At 62.1% G+C, this 15,811-nt stretch overlaps 1 protein-coding gene across 2 annotated transcripts in view; it reads left to right on the forward strand.

Moving 5' to 3' along the window:
• The window catches only part of ADGRD1 (adhesion G protein-coupled receptor D1), a 125,766-nt gene that overhangs the window by 100,368 nt on the left and 9,587 nt on the right, over positions 1–15,811 (forward strand). For both annotated transcript variants that reach the window (XM_036106521.2, XM_036106522.2), the window contains 4 exons: positions 508–619; positions 2,607–2,760; positions 7,742–7,808; positions 8,489–8,555. In XM_036106521.2, coding sequence (XP_035962414.1) covers positions 508–619; positions 2,607–2,760; positions 7,742–7,808; positions 8,489–8,555 — 400 coding nt within the window. The remainder of the gene's footprint in view (positions 1–507; positions 620–2,606; positions 2,761–7,741; positions 7,809–8,488; positions 8,556–15,811) is intronic.

Raw genomic sequence — 15,811 nt, forward strand, 5'->3', positions numbered from 1 at the left:
CAGGGGTGGCGGCAGCCGAGCCTGGCAGGAGGAGCCCGCACCAGCGTTGAGCTGAGACATTCATTCTTTGGCTCCCCCGTCCCCCAGCTTTGCTCAGGAAGCCCGCCACAGCCAGGCGGACTGCTCTGAGGACAGGACCCAGAGGGGGCAGGTGGGGGGGGGCGGCTGGAGCAAGTGCCCAGAAGCAGAGCACACACTTCGCCAGTGGAAGTCCTCTCCCAGGGAGGCACGGCTGGTGTGAAGGCCGCAGCCTGGAGAGGACTGGGGTGCTTGTGAGCCAGAATGGGGCATCGTGAGCCGGAGCAGGAACAGGCTGAGTGCAAGCAGGGCCCGGAAGAGGGAAGCAGCGGGCACGCTGTATGGGAGCTGGTGCCTTTCCAAGAGCAGTAGGGAGCCATTGAGGAGTCAGAGACGGCATCTGGGCGGGCCTTTACAGAGCCCAGGAGTGGTAGGGAGCAGCAGTGGTGGCACTGGGCCTGGGCCTCACCCCTGCCTCCCCACCCTCAGTTCCGTCAGCACCATTCGGAACCAGCGCTGCCACATCCATGCCAACCTGTCCTTCGCCATCCTAGTGGCCCAGATCCTGCTGCTGGTCAGCTTCAGCTTCAAGCCTGGCACAGTGAGTAGGCCCTCTCTGCCCCTCTCCTTCCTCCCTCTGAGGTCACCGGGGCTGGCACCCTCTGCTAGTTTCTTCAACTCAGAATTCAGGCCACATGCCCCAGATAGTCGGGCAGGGGCTCATCCAGGAGAGGCACAGAAGAAAGCCTGTCTGAGCTGGGTTCTCTGCCCACCGTCCGCTCGGTAGCAGAGACGCTGGCTCTCCTGCTCTGTGTCAGCTCACCATCCAGCCCTGGTCGGGTGCCCGGCATGGCGCGGAGAGCTGACACAGAGCGGCCCTCGGGTCCTGGAGACAGGCCGTCCGGGGCGGTGCCCTAGCCTCTTGCTTCTAGATGTGGGAGTGGGTGACAGATGACTCTGGTAAGGGTCGGCCCCCTGCAGTCTTGCCTTTCACTGCTGCACTGACCACAAACCCCCGGCCACCTCTGCTTGCTGCTGGCAAGAGGAATGTGAAGACCCAGGCCCACCTTTTCCCTGCCCTTTGTACTAGGGATGTAGGAAGTCTTAGAACCCCAGAAGGTTAAGAGCTAAAACAAATGACCCAGGCTTGGGGTGGGAAGGAGAAGCAGACTCCTGCTTGCTCCCACCGGGAGAGAAGGAGAAAGGGGTTCTGGGGAACAGAGCAGTACGGGTCGGTAGTTTTAAAACTCACAGAATCAGCTCACGCAGAGTGAGCGCTTTATCCTACAGTAGTGAGGGTCAGCAGAACTTCCTGTCCTCTCTGCCGCAGGGTCCTCAGCCCCCACCTGCCTGTCTTGGGGCTGCTGCCGAGGGAGAGATCCACCCTCCTGGGCCGCAAGATCCCCCTCGCAGGTTTAGGGGCGCGGAGGGGCATCTAAAAGCCCCGCATGGGCGGTGGAGGGACCAGGCACGCGCCAGCCTCATGCTCTGGATGCGTCAGCCCTCCGGGTTTCTTACAACACAGATTTGGGTTTGTAGCTCTGGGCGGGGCCTGGAATTCCGAATTTCCATCAGGCATTCGGGTGATGCGGCTGCTGCCTGCACAGGTTTCCTCGCCCCCCCCCCCCGCCCCTGGCCCCGGGAGGGATGAGGCCCCACCGCGGGAAGGCCGTGGGAGGGGAAGCAGGTCTGCGGAGGCTCCGGGCTCCCATCACCCTGGCGGGGACCTCGGGGCCCCGTGTGTCTGAAGCCCGGGGCAGGGCTCCGAGCAGTCCTGCTCGAGGAAGGTGCCTGTGGGATGAGCCCCGCGGAGGACGGAGAGTGACCTTGGGGTCCAGTCCCAGAGCGGCTGGTGGGCGGGGACACCCCCGGGAAGGGGCCGCAGCGAGGAGCGCTGCGCATGTGACACCTGCCTCCGATGCGCAGTGGGGCAGATTAGGGACCTCCAGCCACGCCTGGGAAACGAGGTGCCGGGGACACGATGCTGTCCCGAGAATGAGCTGATATCTCGGGGAGTCTGGGACAGCAGAGCGTGGGGTGCCCGACAAAAATCGCGCAGTCCCTGGGTTTCTATCTTTAATTCTTTTATTTTTCTCTCCTTTCTATTAAAAGTTTTGAAGGTGGTATTTAAACGTATTATTATTTTTCCTCCCTCCCATCATTCCGCCCCCTTCCCGACCCCATGTGGACATGGGTACCGGGCCGCCAGAGGGGCGCGCAGGTCCGGCTTAGGGACCTGCTCGCAGCTGCGGGGCCCACGTGTCTGCAAAGCGCCAGGTTCCCAGGCTCGCTCCCTGACGGCTCCGCCCATTCCCCAGAGCCCACCCCATTGGGCTGGTCTGCTCACGTGCCCAGCCCGAGCCAATCCTGCTTCAGAGGACCTGAGCCTTTATGCTGATTGGCCGGGCGTGATTCCCTGCGCTCTCCTGAACCAATCACTGTACCGGAACCGCCGGGACTAGAAAGGGAGCCAGGGCCCCTCCCCTCCCCTCAGTGGGGGGGGGGGATGAGGGCATGTGACCAGAGATGCCGGGAACCGCCCACTGCTCACACCCAGAGAGATGTCCCCTCTGTGTCTTTGATCCTAGGTCCCCTGCCGGGTGATGGCCATGCTCCTGCACTACTTCTTCCTGAGCGCCTTTGCGTGGATGCTGGTGGAAGGGTTGCATCTCTACAGCATGGTGATCAAGGTCTTCGGCTCAGAGAACAGCAAGCACCGCTACTACTATGGGATAGGATGGGGTAGGTGGGGATGGGAGGGGGCAGGTGGGGATGGGATGGGGCAGGTGAGGATGGGATGGGCAGGTGAGGATGGGATGGGCAGGTGAGGATGGGGATGGGAGGGGGCAGGTGAGGATGGGAGGGGGCAGGTGGGGATGGGATGGGGCAGGTGAGGATGGGGTGGGGCAGGTGGGGATGGGATGGGCAGGTGAGGATAGGGGGGATAGGATGGGGCAGGTGAGGGTGGGGAGATAGGATGGGGATGAGATGGGGCCGGTGGGGGTGGGACGGGGCAGGTGAGGGTGGGGGGATAGGATGGGGCAGTTGGGAGTAGGTTGGATGTGATTTCACCTTCATATGACACGCCTCCAAGAGGCCAGATGCTCTTAGGCTTGAACTTCCCTATGCTCTGTTCCAAAACAAATCAGTTCCCATGGAGAGTGCTTTGGAGTTGTCTGAGCTAATGGTCTGTTTCCCCCATACCTGGGAAGAGTCCCTGAGGCGCTGCTCTGGAGCTGGGGCGGGGACCGCGGCTCATTTCTCTTGGACAGCACCCCAGCGTTAGAGCACGGCCCTGGCGGGGTGGGCAGCCTCTGAGGTCAGCTTGCCTCTTCCAGTGTGGAACCTCTGCCCTGTGAGTGCTCTTAGGGGAGGGCAGTCGGGGCCCTGTGTTCTCCATGAGTCACGGCAGGGACAGGTCCTGCACACTATGGGTTGCGGCTGGATGGAGGAAGGGAGCTCTGATCTCTGTTGCTCTTACCTGGGATAGAGCTTCTGCAAGGAGAAATGCAGGTGGCCCACCCCCATGAGATAGTGTAGCTCTGAGGGGCCCAGTGGGGGAGGCCTGTCTCCTTGGGGTGGAGCAAGTCATGGCTCGAGTCGAGTGTCATGGACCCTCTGTTCTTATCAAGACTTAGTAGGTTTTCTTAAGTTAGTCTTTCTTAATTTGTTGTATGGCCTTACGAAAATGTACAGACTTTCAATGGTTGGGAGTCTTTTTAGACTAATTTTATCAGTTAGGTTTGTCTCACTGAGGGGTGGGTCTGTGGACCGCTCACGGCTGCATTCCGGAAGCCCCCTCCCCACTGACTTGACTCCATGAATTTCCTTCTTGCGCACCCCACCCCGAGGAGTGCCTCCTTCCTGCCAGTCTGTGCAGAGTGGGCCGTGTCACTGACCCCTGCCATGCTTGCATTTTCGAGAAAGTGTTCGTCCAGCATCAGCGACCTGCTGCTTGTTCCTGGGTTTCTTCAGATGGTTTTAACTTTCACAGCCCTCGTTGTGCAGGAAGCAGATAAACATGTTTATTTTGTGCTTTGAGCTGCTTGATGTAATGTGTTTGGGGTGAGGGAGGTACATTCTGCACCCTCCTGGCTTTCTGCAGCCACCCCCCCCCCCCCCCCCACTGCTGGGCCCACGCAGGGAGCTGCCTGCGGCGGCCAGGATGTCCCACATCCAGCCTGTGAGCACCCCTGGAGCCTGAGCCCCCCGGGCTCTTATTTGGTCAGCAGTATTGGAGAAAAAAAAAGAGTTGTTTTTACCAATATTTAAACATTTTGAGATTTTGTAGAAATTACAGAGATCTTTTGAAAAGTGAGGTGATCTGGGAACCCCGAGTTTACAATCCTATTTGACAGCATGTCTGGGACGGTGTAGTTTCTCCCACCAGCCTAGTCCCTGCAGGTGTGTGAGGGTGCAGCCCCTGATGCTGTTCTCTGCAGAGGGAGCCCTGGGCCGGACTGGCAGCCCGCCGCCATCTGCACGTCAGCTTGCCCCTGGGGGATGTCTTCAGGGCTCCGGAAGGGGCTCTCTCGTTCTGACTGGGGTGGGGTTCGCTCTGGGCCTAAACAGACAGTCTGCACGCAGCTGGGCCCTCTCAACCTTCAGTTTCTAATGCAGAAGAGCTGGAGGCTGAGCCAGGGTGCGGGGAGACCCCGCTGCAGGGAGCCCCCTTGCACAGAGGCCTCTTCCCGCAGAGTCCTCCCTGGCCTTGAGACCCATGGGACTGTTTTGAAGCTGAGTTGGGGGTTGGAGGTATTCAAGTCAAGAACGTAACTTGAGGTTTTGTTAGATGTCAGGCCCTAGGTCAGACCTGTAAGGTGAGTGAACCGTGATCTCTGCCCCCGAAGCGTCCCCGTGGGAGGAGGAGAGGAGATTGTGCGGAATGTTTGAGTTTGCACATCCCCACTGTGGATGTGCGTGTCCGATGACCAACTCAGAAGTGAGAGAAACGTAACTGCTTTCTTTTCCTGTTACAACTTTCTCTGGTGAGCTCCCACTCATCTGGGGCACGCACCGAATCGTGGTTCACTGCAGCCGCCTTTCCCCGGGCTGCTCGGAGCTCCAGGGAGCCGGGGCGGTGCGAAGCGCGGGGGCGCTGGTCTGGGCCGCCCAGCACTGCGGGAACAAGCAGCGCCCAGCTCTGCTTGCTGTAAAGCCACACGCCTTCACTTCCCATTTCCGCTCCGTGTCCCCCGTGGCCGTGGCGGTGGGCGGGGCTGTGCTCGTGGCAGTCCCACGTGGAGGGGTTGCCGCCTGGAACTGTTGCTGGTTGCTGGGGGGAGAGGAGAGGACGTGGAAGGGCCTCACACTGGGAATTAAATACTCTGCCTGTAAAGGCACATGTCCCTTCTGTCCACGACCCGTGGCCCAGAACGAGCCTGGTGGCCCCAGCAGCCTCTGGGCAACAAGCCTCCCCCACGCCCAAAGAAGCATCCGGAAGCCTGTGGCAGAAGGAGGGCAGGCCACTTGTCTCCGGCCTCCTTCTCTGTGAGGCCGCCGCCCCTGTGTCAGGTCTCCTGGTATCCGCTCCCTGGGCTCTTTGCTCTGTCCTGGCCGTGGCTCCTACGGCCCCTCCCCGGGCCAGAGAAGCACCACCGCATTCCAAAGAGAGTGCGTCTTCCACTCTACAAAGTATGTGTCCATGCGACAGGGCCAGACGGACCCTGAACTGTGCAGAAGCCCGTATGTGCCTGCACGGCTACCGGGATGGCCACAGCGGGAGAGGGGCCGGAGTTGGTTAGTGACAGTGCAGATGATTATAGGGACTGCGCTGATGCGTGGAGCGCCTCGTCCTTCACACACGTGGCCACAACACAGGGGATCCTCACACAGAGGGGGAGCAGGGTGCTCTTACCTCCACTTCCGCAGGGAGACCATGGAGGCTGAGAGAGGGTCAGGCACTTCCTCGAGGCCACACAGCAGGTCAGGTGGCTCTGGGAACGGACCCAGGTGTCCCGTGGCCCCAGAGCCCAGGTTTTCCTACTGGCTGTTTTCCTGCATCCTCATCCTCCCACCTCTGAAATATTTCTTAAGAACACACACACTGGGGTGCCTGGGTGGCTCAGTCAGTTAAGCATCTGACTCTTGGTCTTAGCTCAGGTCGTGATCTCAGGGTCTGGGATGGAGCCCCACATCGGGTTCTCTCCCTCTGCCCCTCCCCCCACTCCAGGCACTCTCTCTCAAATAAATAAATAAATCTTAAAAAAAAAAGTACATACACAGCCACATGCTGGGCTCCTGCCACTTGCCTCAGAGACCACAGACAGTGGGGCTGCCCTCTGCTCAGGCAGATGCTTCTGTCGCTGCCCCATGGGGTGGCCTGGGCACCGGGAGGCGGACACGGGAAGAAATGACAAGGGAGCCCCCAGCACTGCGTTTGGGATCAAATGAGTTGTGAATGCAGAAAAAGAACCTTTGACTCCTCCGTTTTACTTCAGGCAGGGAAGAGATGCCAGCCTCCGACTCGGGCCAGGACTGGGGCAGGAGGGTGTGGGCCTTGACCACCAAGTTTGAAACCCATCTCCCCCGGCACCTCGGGTCCTTGCCACACCTTCCAGAACCCACCAGGATGGGGCCCTTGTGCCTGCCTGCTGTGCTGTGGATCCAGAGGAAGGATGGCCCTCGGCCTGCGCTTCCTCAGTGAAACTGGGGGGCCTTGGTGGCATTGTTCGGGTGCTGAGTGGCTGACGGTGCCCAGGGCTTGATGCCTCCCCCGAGCTCTCACCATCTCAGGTGCCATGTGATCCTCCCACAAATGAGCCAGGCAGTGAGGATGCCCTGGGACATTTGTGGACACGGAGGCCCCCAGGGAGTGGGCCGCTGGCCTGGAGTCAGGTCCCAGTGAGCCGGCTCGTCTCCTGTGGCTCTGGGTCCGTCCAGGCAGGAGCCCAGCGTGTGCAGCCCCAGGGAGAAGTCTGCCTTCTCTTAGGTCGTGCTCCCCTGTGGGACACTCGTGTGACAGAGGGCCACTGTGAGAGGCCCCCGGCCTGGCCACCTCTCCCCAGAGGCCGGTGGGTCTCCTCTGTGGAGGCCTGGACGTTCTGTAATGTATTTGAACTATTTAGACATGGAAGCAGTGGATCAGAGAGAGGACAGCTCTCCAGGAAACTCCTGTTCAAGCCTGTTCAGACTGAAGCCAGAAAGGCCGGGAGCCGCTGCTGGGAGGCGCCCAGGCAGAGCCAGGAGCAGGCTGGTCTGTTTTCTCTGCGGCCGCAGGCTCAGTGCAGGCTGGGGGGCACTCGTGCATGGTCACCAGCCCAGCCTCCGCTCTGGGAACAAGCAGAATGCAGCCTCCTCGTCAGGAGCCCTTTCTCTCTTGTACCCTTGAGGAGCCAGCCAGCAGGTGGAGGGATCCCTGGGCCCCCCTCTTTCAGGGCAGGGGAGCAGGGGAGAGGCCGCTGCGGGGCAAGCGGGTTGGACGGAGGCCCCCAGGACGTGCTGCTGTCCCGGCAGCCAGATGGGTCGTTTTCAGAAACAGGCGTGGATTTGTAAGGGATAGGATTCTGAGTTCCGTGCGTGGTGCGCGTGTGGGTGCATGTGAGTGCGTGTGCGTGAGGGTGAGTCAGCCCTCCGTCTAGACTGAGGCTCCCGGAGGCCGGCTGCTTGCGCCTCAGCACTTCCTGCTCGCAGTTCACACACACCAGGCGCAGAGGAATGAATGACTGAGGAATGAGGGCTCTCGAAGCAAGCGGCCATGATTTCCTGCTCTCTTTCTCCGCAGGTTTTCCTCTCTTGATCTGTATCATTTCAGTGTCATGTGCCATGAACAGTTACGGCACAAATAAAAAGTAAGTGAATGGACACATTCTTGTGTTTGGCAGGAGGGAAAAGACCACTGTGAGTCTCCCCTCCCCAGCAGCTGCCCTGTCGTCCCATGTTCTTCTGGGGGCACCGTCTGTCTGTACGGGGCTGCCCCCCCACCCAGGCCAGGCAGTAAGGAGGCCAGAGAGAGCAAGAAAGCCCCAACTGTGCCCTAGGCATTCTCCGCCCCCCCCCAGCAGAGGTTCAGGGGGCTCCCCGTTTCCTGAGAGGATAGGACCATTGGACCCTCCTGGATGTCGAATTCTGCAGGAAAATGTGGGGATGCACAGCTTTCTGTGTGCAGTCGCCCCCCTTTGGGAGCCCGGGTTGGCCGTGCACCTTGCAGAGGGGCCACTCAGACTCGCCGTGGGTTTCCCAGAAATGCCGCCTCCTCAGAGCAGGTGCCGTGCCCTGTCCTGGTCCTGGAGCTGTCAGGGGAGGAAGGGGGGCAGAGAGGCACGAGGACTGTTCACCCCAAGAATGAGAGGCAGGAAATCATCGTGGATAGGATGCAGAGACATCTGTTGGGGTTCAGTGTTATTCTGGCTGCTCAGATGGGCCACGTAGTGGAAGAAGATACTGTCTAGGCAACTGTTCTGGGTGGAGGTGCCCAGAGCCCCCGGGGCAGAGAACAGCGGTGGACCTAACGCTCTGCTTCCATCCACAGCTGCTGGCTGTCCACCACGAGCGGCGCTGTCTGGGCCTTCGTGGCCCCTGCGCTGTCCATCATAGTGGTAAGTCCCTGCTTGTGGGAGCACAGGGGCTGGGCGCTGTGGGCCCTGCGACCCCGTCCACAGCCTGTCGCAGCCCCCCCCCCCCCGGCGTGTAGTGCCCAGATGGCGTGTGGGGCGGCACAGGTGCACGCATCCTGTGACTGGCAGTGTGGGCCGGTGGGGTCTTTCCCTCCCGGGTCTCGCTCTCGACCTGCCGCCGCAACCGCAACAGGGACGGTCATGCACGTCTGGGGGGGCCACCCCGCAGAATTCCCGAGATCACGGGGGACAGAATGCGACCCGAGGGGCCCCGCTAGTTGCTCTGCCTGGCCCAGTGCTCAAGTGAGGCTGCCGCACAGGGTGGGGGCTCCTGCTTCCGGCCAGGGGGCTCCGTCCTCAGGTGGGGGACCCTGATGCTGTAAAGAGCTCGGGAATCTCACAAAATTCTAAAAACAGCCTTTGCTCTTCTAGCCGTTGTTCCTCCTACATTTCTCACGAAAGCCCTGGGTTGACTTTCATCATTTCTGATGGGCCTGGCTTCGAACGTTGCCCATCATCGGCCCCTCACTGCGCCTAGAGGAGGGGAATGCTCTGATTGGCCAGCCCTTGCTGCCGCTAGAGGAGGGGAGTGCTCTGATTGGCCAGCTCTCACGAGCTAGAGGAGCGGAGAGCGCTGATTGGCCAGGCCTGGGTCACGGCGCTATCCTTGGGGCTGGAGTTCGGGGTCCAAGTTCCCGAAAAGCACGTGGACTCCAGGTGGGGGAGGAAGTTACGAGAAAATCGGGGTGCAGTTCGTAGAGGAGGGGCGGCGCACGCGTGGCAGGGGCCCTGGGCGGTGGCGGGGAGCCCCTCTCCGCCCGGCAGGTGTGCGCCCTCGTCGGGTCTGGGCACGGATACCCGCTTCTTCCCGACTCGGGGTGCGCAGGTGCGGTACCCGGGGAGCTTCGGCGGCGCCGAGGTCGTGCGGGCGGTTCCTGTGGGCCAAGTCCCTGGTGTTCCTCGGGGAGGGGGTCCAGGTGTCCTCGCAGGTGCTTCCCAGGAAGTCAGTGTTAGTAAGAAAGGCTCAATGTAGGACCCTCCCCTGAGACGTGGAAGTGCTTTTCCGTGACGTGTGCCCGCCTGCGCCGGGAGGAGGTGCGGGAGAGATGGTGCTCGCGGTTCCGCCCAGGGGCAGCCCAAGGCGCCGGGCCTGGAGCGGGGCGCCGGGGAGGGGGGTGGGGGGGTGGTGTTAGTGTGGAAGTCCTCCTCCCCTTGTTCCTAACCCCTCCCCCTTCCCTCCCCCTTGCCCCTGCCCTCCCCCTTCCTCCCCCTCTCTCCTCCCCTCCCTGTCCCCTCTTTGTTCCTGCCCTCCCCCTCCGCCTTCTTCCCCTTCCTCCTCCCTTTGCTCCTTCTCTCCTCCCCTCTCCCTCCTCCCCAGGAACACAAACCAGGTTAAATCTTCTGTAGGTATTTGTATGTTGGCTAATTGAACGCAATGAAAAACCAACCAGTCAATCCCCTGTAGGTAGGGAAGGCTCAGTCCTGGGGAGCGCAGGGGATCAGGCACTCAGTGATGTCAGCAGGTGTCTCCTGCTTGCCCCATGGCCCGTTGCCTCTGCGCTGGCTGCATCTCAGGCAGACTCTCCCTGGCGGGGACACAACACGTCCTCTGGGTGTGCGGTACAGAGCAAGGAGGGAAACTGTTCCCAGTGGTGCCCGCAGAAGTCCCACAGCGGTTCTGATGGGCTGCTGTGGGCCACATGTCTGTCCCAGAACCAGTCACTGGGGATGGAAGCGGATGATTGGCCAGCATCACCTGGATGCTCAGGGGCCAGAGCTGGGGGTCCCCAGGAGGCCGTGGGGATCTGTAGAGGAAAAGGATGCTAGTGCTCACGTCCTGGTTGGTACGTGGGCGTGTATCTGGCATGAGGCCTGGTCAGGGACGGGCTGTCTCTGCTATCCCATCTGGACATCTCTCCCCAGCAGTGCTGGGCACTGATATCAGGAGGGGGTGGCCCACAGAAGGGCCTCCCCAGACCCTTCCTGCCCACCCTGTGCAAATCCACATATATAATCTCCTGGACCCCAGGTGGGACCCCAGAACCCACGTTCCACACACTGTCTGGGCCAGGACCCCAGATGTGCTCCATGTGCACCCTCCCATGCTGGGACCCTCGACCTGCTCTCCATGTGCACCCCTGTCTCAGGACCCCAGGACAGGCTCTCCACATGCACCCCTTCTGCTGAGACCCCAGGACGTGCCCTCCACATACCCCAGGGCAGTCACCCAGGCCATGGCACTGCTTCTGAGCTGCTGCCTTTGAAGGGTGTGGAGTCCCGCCTTAGCTGGGGCACCATGCTGACAGGGAAGGGGCACCTCCCAGACACCTGTCCCTTCAGTGTCCTCATTCATCGCCCCCCATCGCCCTCCCAGCCTGCCATCTGAGGACAGGTCACCGCTGAGGGCGGTCAGCAGGGACTTGGACTGCTCCTCCCTGCATGGGGTGGGGATCTCATAAATTCCACACCCTTCCTTCTCTTGTCCCTGCTTCTTTCCCTGGCACCTCATCTGAAAGCCCAGCTGACTTTGGTCCAAGTTCGTTGGCACCAACCGAGGCCCTGGGCCCTGGTGGTTAATTAGAAGTGAATGTGAGGGAGGATGCTCGAGGACTTGTTAATTCCCTCCTCATTAAAATTCTGCACGTTGGTGAGGCAGTGCCTTCCCGGCGACGGCTTTCCAGAAGGACAGTTTGGGACACCATCGTGGTGCCTCCATTGTCTGTTTGGGATGAGGGGGACAGCGGGTGGTGTCAGCCCCACACAGCAGCCCCGTTGTTCCGTGGCATTGACTTGGCTCCTGTTCTCTGCCTGTGTCCTGCTGGGTGACACCTGCTCTGGGGTGTTCACGGGGACAGACAGGTGATGGGGGTGACTTCAGAGCCTCCTAGGTCCTCCGTGGCCCCAGTGCCCCAGCCTCTGGAGGGCCAGGCTGTGGTCTGAGCTTTGGGGGCCCAGTGGGGGCCCTGGTGGGAGGGCTGGGTAACAGGGGGATTGGGGCGGTATGGACATTAGTCCATTGCTCCTCCCAACGGGATCCCCCTGCCGGCCTGGCCGTGCCCCAGGGGCTGGTCTGGACGGACCTGGACCACGCTCCTGCTTCCTGGCTTTGGGGAGGTTTGGCCTGTGGAGGTGCCGGCAGGAGATCAGAGGGTGGGAGGGGAGTGAGGTCGGTGTTCACCCTCAGCTCCTTTGTGCAGGACTGTGGGCGGCCAGGGCTGCTCCATCCTCATAGGCCACAGCGTGGCCACAGCTCCTGGCCACAGCCTTGTCCACAGCCCCGGCCTCTGCACTCCCCGGGTAATTTTGCGAGTAGAGGGGCACAGCTAACCCACATGTACACGTCCTGTCCCCATCTCTCAGACCTTCAGTGTCCAGGAGGAGCAGCAGGTGATATTGGGAGCACTGGTCTTGCAGGCAGCAGGCTCTGCCCTCCCAGGGGTGCCCCACCCCACCCCACCCACCAGCCCCCAGGCCTCTCTGTGCAGGAGCTGTAGGAACGGAGGTACTGGAGGCCGTTCCCAGTTGTCATCATCCCAGAGTCCTCCTCACGTGCCTGGGATGGCCTTTCCCCAGGGGAACGAGTAGGGTGTCGGGGGGACACATTCTGGATAGGTAGGTGAGGGCCGAGGGGCAGAGAGAGCCCGTGGGAAGATGTTGCTGAGACCCCAGCATGTAGGGATCTAGATCCTGCTTCAGACTGGGGCCCCGGGGAGAAGAGAGCCATTCTGGGGAGTCCGGGAGAAAAAGGAGGTGAGAAGACCATCCTGGTGCTGGGGGTGGGGTGGAAGGAGAGAAGGGAAGCTCGCGTTCACCTCACAGCTTGCAGAGGGGTGAGTCTGCCCACAGAAATGTCCCGTGTGGCCCACAGCTTCCTTGTTGTTGTTGTATTTCACTTTGAATTCGGGGCTAGCATCAGACACCGGAGATCTTGTGTCGATGTGGCAGCCCTGGCTGTTTCTGGTTGGGTCCATGGTGAAAACAGAGTAACCAGTAACATCACCACCCACCCCTGTTCTGGGGCGGACAGTGGGGCCTGCAGGCAGGCAGGGTGGGTGGGAGCAGCTCAGGGCCCTGTCGCGGTGACGTTAGGCCCCTGCAGCCTGGCCGCCGCCCTGGGAGGCTGAGCCGCCGTCTGGGGATGGACCGTGGACAGAAGAGCTTCCTGGGGGGAGAGGAGCTCCAGAGGAGCCTGACCGGGCCGAGCCCCAAGCAGGGCAGGGGGTGCACGTCCAGGGCTGATCACACACCTGTTCCAGGAAGGGCCGAGAGGTCGGGGAGGGCACGGGGTGGTGGATCGGAGCACCCCTCCACTGCACGAACAAGGGGCTCTGACTAGGGCCCGTGTTCTGCGGTGAATTGTTTTCACTGCAGGAGGTAGGCGGTGGTGTGTGACCGAGCCTGCAAATCCAGGGCCGTCCCCTGTCCCCGGGGCTGCCTGAGGCTCTGCCATGACCCCTTTCCCACCCAGCCTTCTAGGGCATCACGGGCCTGCAGTCGGAGATCCCGAGCTCCACCCGCCGTCTGGGGTCTGGGAAGACCATTCATCTGCTCCACCCAGAGGTAGAAACAGGCTCAGAACAGACTCTGGGCCCCTGGACAAATGAATTCCCGGGGTCAGAGTGTGGACGTCGGGAGGGGGTCTGAAGGGAACATTACTGATGAGAGTGAAGAAGGGAAGTAACTGAAAGCTTGAGCATCGCAGGCCTTGTTCTCTGTGCTGACCTTTGCCCTCCAGATCCGGAGCCCGGGGCAAGAGCGGCCCACGTCCCAGACATTTCCGGGTGATCTGAGATTTAACGTGACTTTGGGGACCGGAGGCTGCCCTGCCTGGATCCTTTTCCAGCAGCCACCATGGTGTGGGGTCCAGCGCAGGGTCCTGACGACCCCGTGTCCTCCAGGCTCTCGGGTGCCCCCGTTCCCATGGCTCAGGGGGCATTAGCTCCTGGCCCGCCAGCCACCCTGAAGGCCAGCAGTCCTCAAACACGTCACATCATGGAATTACTGGTTTCCACCTGAGCCCCATCTCTGGAGGTTTTTGGTTTGATTGGACCTGGCCTGTCCCGTCTCCCAGGTGATTCCATTTTGGAGCCAGCTTGAGGGCTGCCGTGCCCCCAGGGGACCTGGGAGAGCACTGGGGCCAAGGTGGGGGGCATGGGCTGGAAGGGGTTCCGGGGTTTCATAGCTGAGTGCGGGCATCTGCTAACTGTGGCCCAGTGTGGGCCTCTGCCCACTCCCATTCACAGTCACCTGGGCACACGGCCACGGCTGTGGTGGGTTTTGTGCTACAGCAGCTGAGTAGACTCGGGGCTGGGGGCTGCGCTTGTCCAGCCTTACGCTGGCCCAGCAGTTGGGGGGCTTGCCTCTTATCCCTTCCGGGCACCCCTGGTTGTGTCTGGGGTTGTCCCCGTTTTCTCAGACAGCCCGCCTCATTTCCAGATGAAGACAGCGGGTTTCAGAAGAGCAGGCGTGGCCGGAGCACGCGCCTGCCACGTGTGCTGGGCTCTGGGCCCAGGCCCCTGTGAGGTGGTGCTCGGGGCCGCGGAACGGTGGCTCCCTGGGGAGGGGCTCCCGCCCGGGGACATACGCTCCAACGGTCCGAGTGGCTGAAAGCACCCACGGGGGCTTGCCAGTTTGGAACGCATTTTAGAAGGTGCCTGTTTGGATCGGGATGGGTGGTTTCTGCGTGTTCTGGTGCGGTTGGTCCTGCTGGGGCAGGACTCTGGGGGACAGTGAAGGGGAAGTCCTGCAGGAATCCTCAGAATCTAGACTTTACCCCAAAGCGTAAAGCCAAAAAGCATTTATTCAGGAAAGCAGCTGAGTCTCGGTGGAACGGGTGCTCCTGGCGGCCCCGCCTCCGGTCGCGGGGAGCAGCAGGGTGCTGCCGACGTGACGGCCCGCGGCTCTCAGAGCTGACTGTCCGTGGACTTCTGTGAGCGGCCGCTGTCTGGAATGCAGGCCCTGCACCTCTGGGGCCGCGCTCTGCCCATCCTTCCTCCACGTGGCTGAGTGCGGTTTTCTCGTGGTTGTAACGTGGCTGGTGGGGGGGGGAGGGCAGCGCTGCCGGTGAGTCCTCTCCTCCTCCCTGGCGCTGGGGGACTTCTGCTGGGATCCTCGTGCAGGTGGGAGAGGAGGGGGGTGACGGGGGTCCGCAGCCAGGGGCCAAGCTGCCCGGGGTGGAGGCGTCGGCAGAGACATGGAGCCAGGCTGCCCACGACCCTTCGTTGGCGCATTGCAGTAGTGCAGGCTGGGGCTGAGTGGGGAGCGCCCCCCACCCCCGCCGTCCCGGGTGCTCCGTCCAGGGGGCGCACGGAGCCCTGGAGGACAGGTGGCCGGGGAGGGGAGGAGGGGCCTGAGAAGAGCTGCTGTGGAAGAGCCCTGAGTTTGTGGGGACTGCGGGGTGAGGTGCTGTTGGCAGCGGGGCCTCAGGGTGGGGCCCCGTGAGGAGCCTCAGGCGCAGCTGCCTGGGCTGGGCACGCAGCCCTGTGGGACCGGCCGCCGGGCTGGGAGGCCCCGCAGCCCCCCGGGACGCCCTGCAGTGCCGGCCGGTTCTGCTGGGCACCAGGCTGGGTGGGGAGGGCCGCTTCTCCCGGGAGGTCTGCCAGGGAAGGCCTTGTCCTTGCCCGTGGTCAGGCCTGGAAGTGCACCTGGGATTCTGGCCTGGAGCTGGACCCCTCAGCGACTTTGGCATCGACCTCCCGAGGTTTCCAGAGGGAAGAGAGGGTCCCGGCCACAGCACAGCCCTGAATGCAGCAGCAGCAGAAGGAAATCCGCGCTCGCTTCCCCTTGCTGCCGGGCTCGGCCGGGGCCCCGTGGGGCTAACGCAGGAGGGACGGGTTGTGACGGAGCCGCTGCAGAGACCCCTCAGCCCCGCCCCCAGCCCATGACCCACGGGAGCACTGGGCAGGTGCAGGGGTGAGGTGCACTCAGCCTCGGCCGGGGTGGGGCCGGGAGTAAGAGCAGGTGGTGCACGGGGCCTTGTGGGTAGGATTCCTCGTCCTCGCAACGGTCTGTTCGCACGTGGGTGTCGACTGTTTCTCATCAGATCGGGAAGCCAGGGCACGAGCACGTGGTGTGGGGGCGCACAGACTGAGCAACGCTGGAGGGAGGTTGAGCCCCAGGCCTTGCCTTGCTGTGCTGGGGCCAGAACTTCCTCGCCGGCACAGATGTGCTCCCAGAGGTGCCGCTGCGCGCGCCAAGGGGCATGAGATGCTCAGGGACCCCTGGGGGTCGGTTTCTGC

The sequence above is a fragment of the Halichoerus grypus genome, chromosome 13, assembly GCF_964656455.1.
Source record: "Halichoerus grypus chromosome 13, mHalGry1.hap1.1, whole genome shotgun sequence".
Lineage (NCBI taxonomy): Eukaryota > Metazoa > Chordata > Mammalia > Carnivora > Phocidae > Halichoerus > Halichoerus grypus.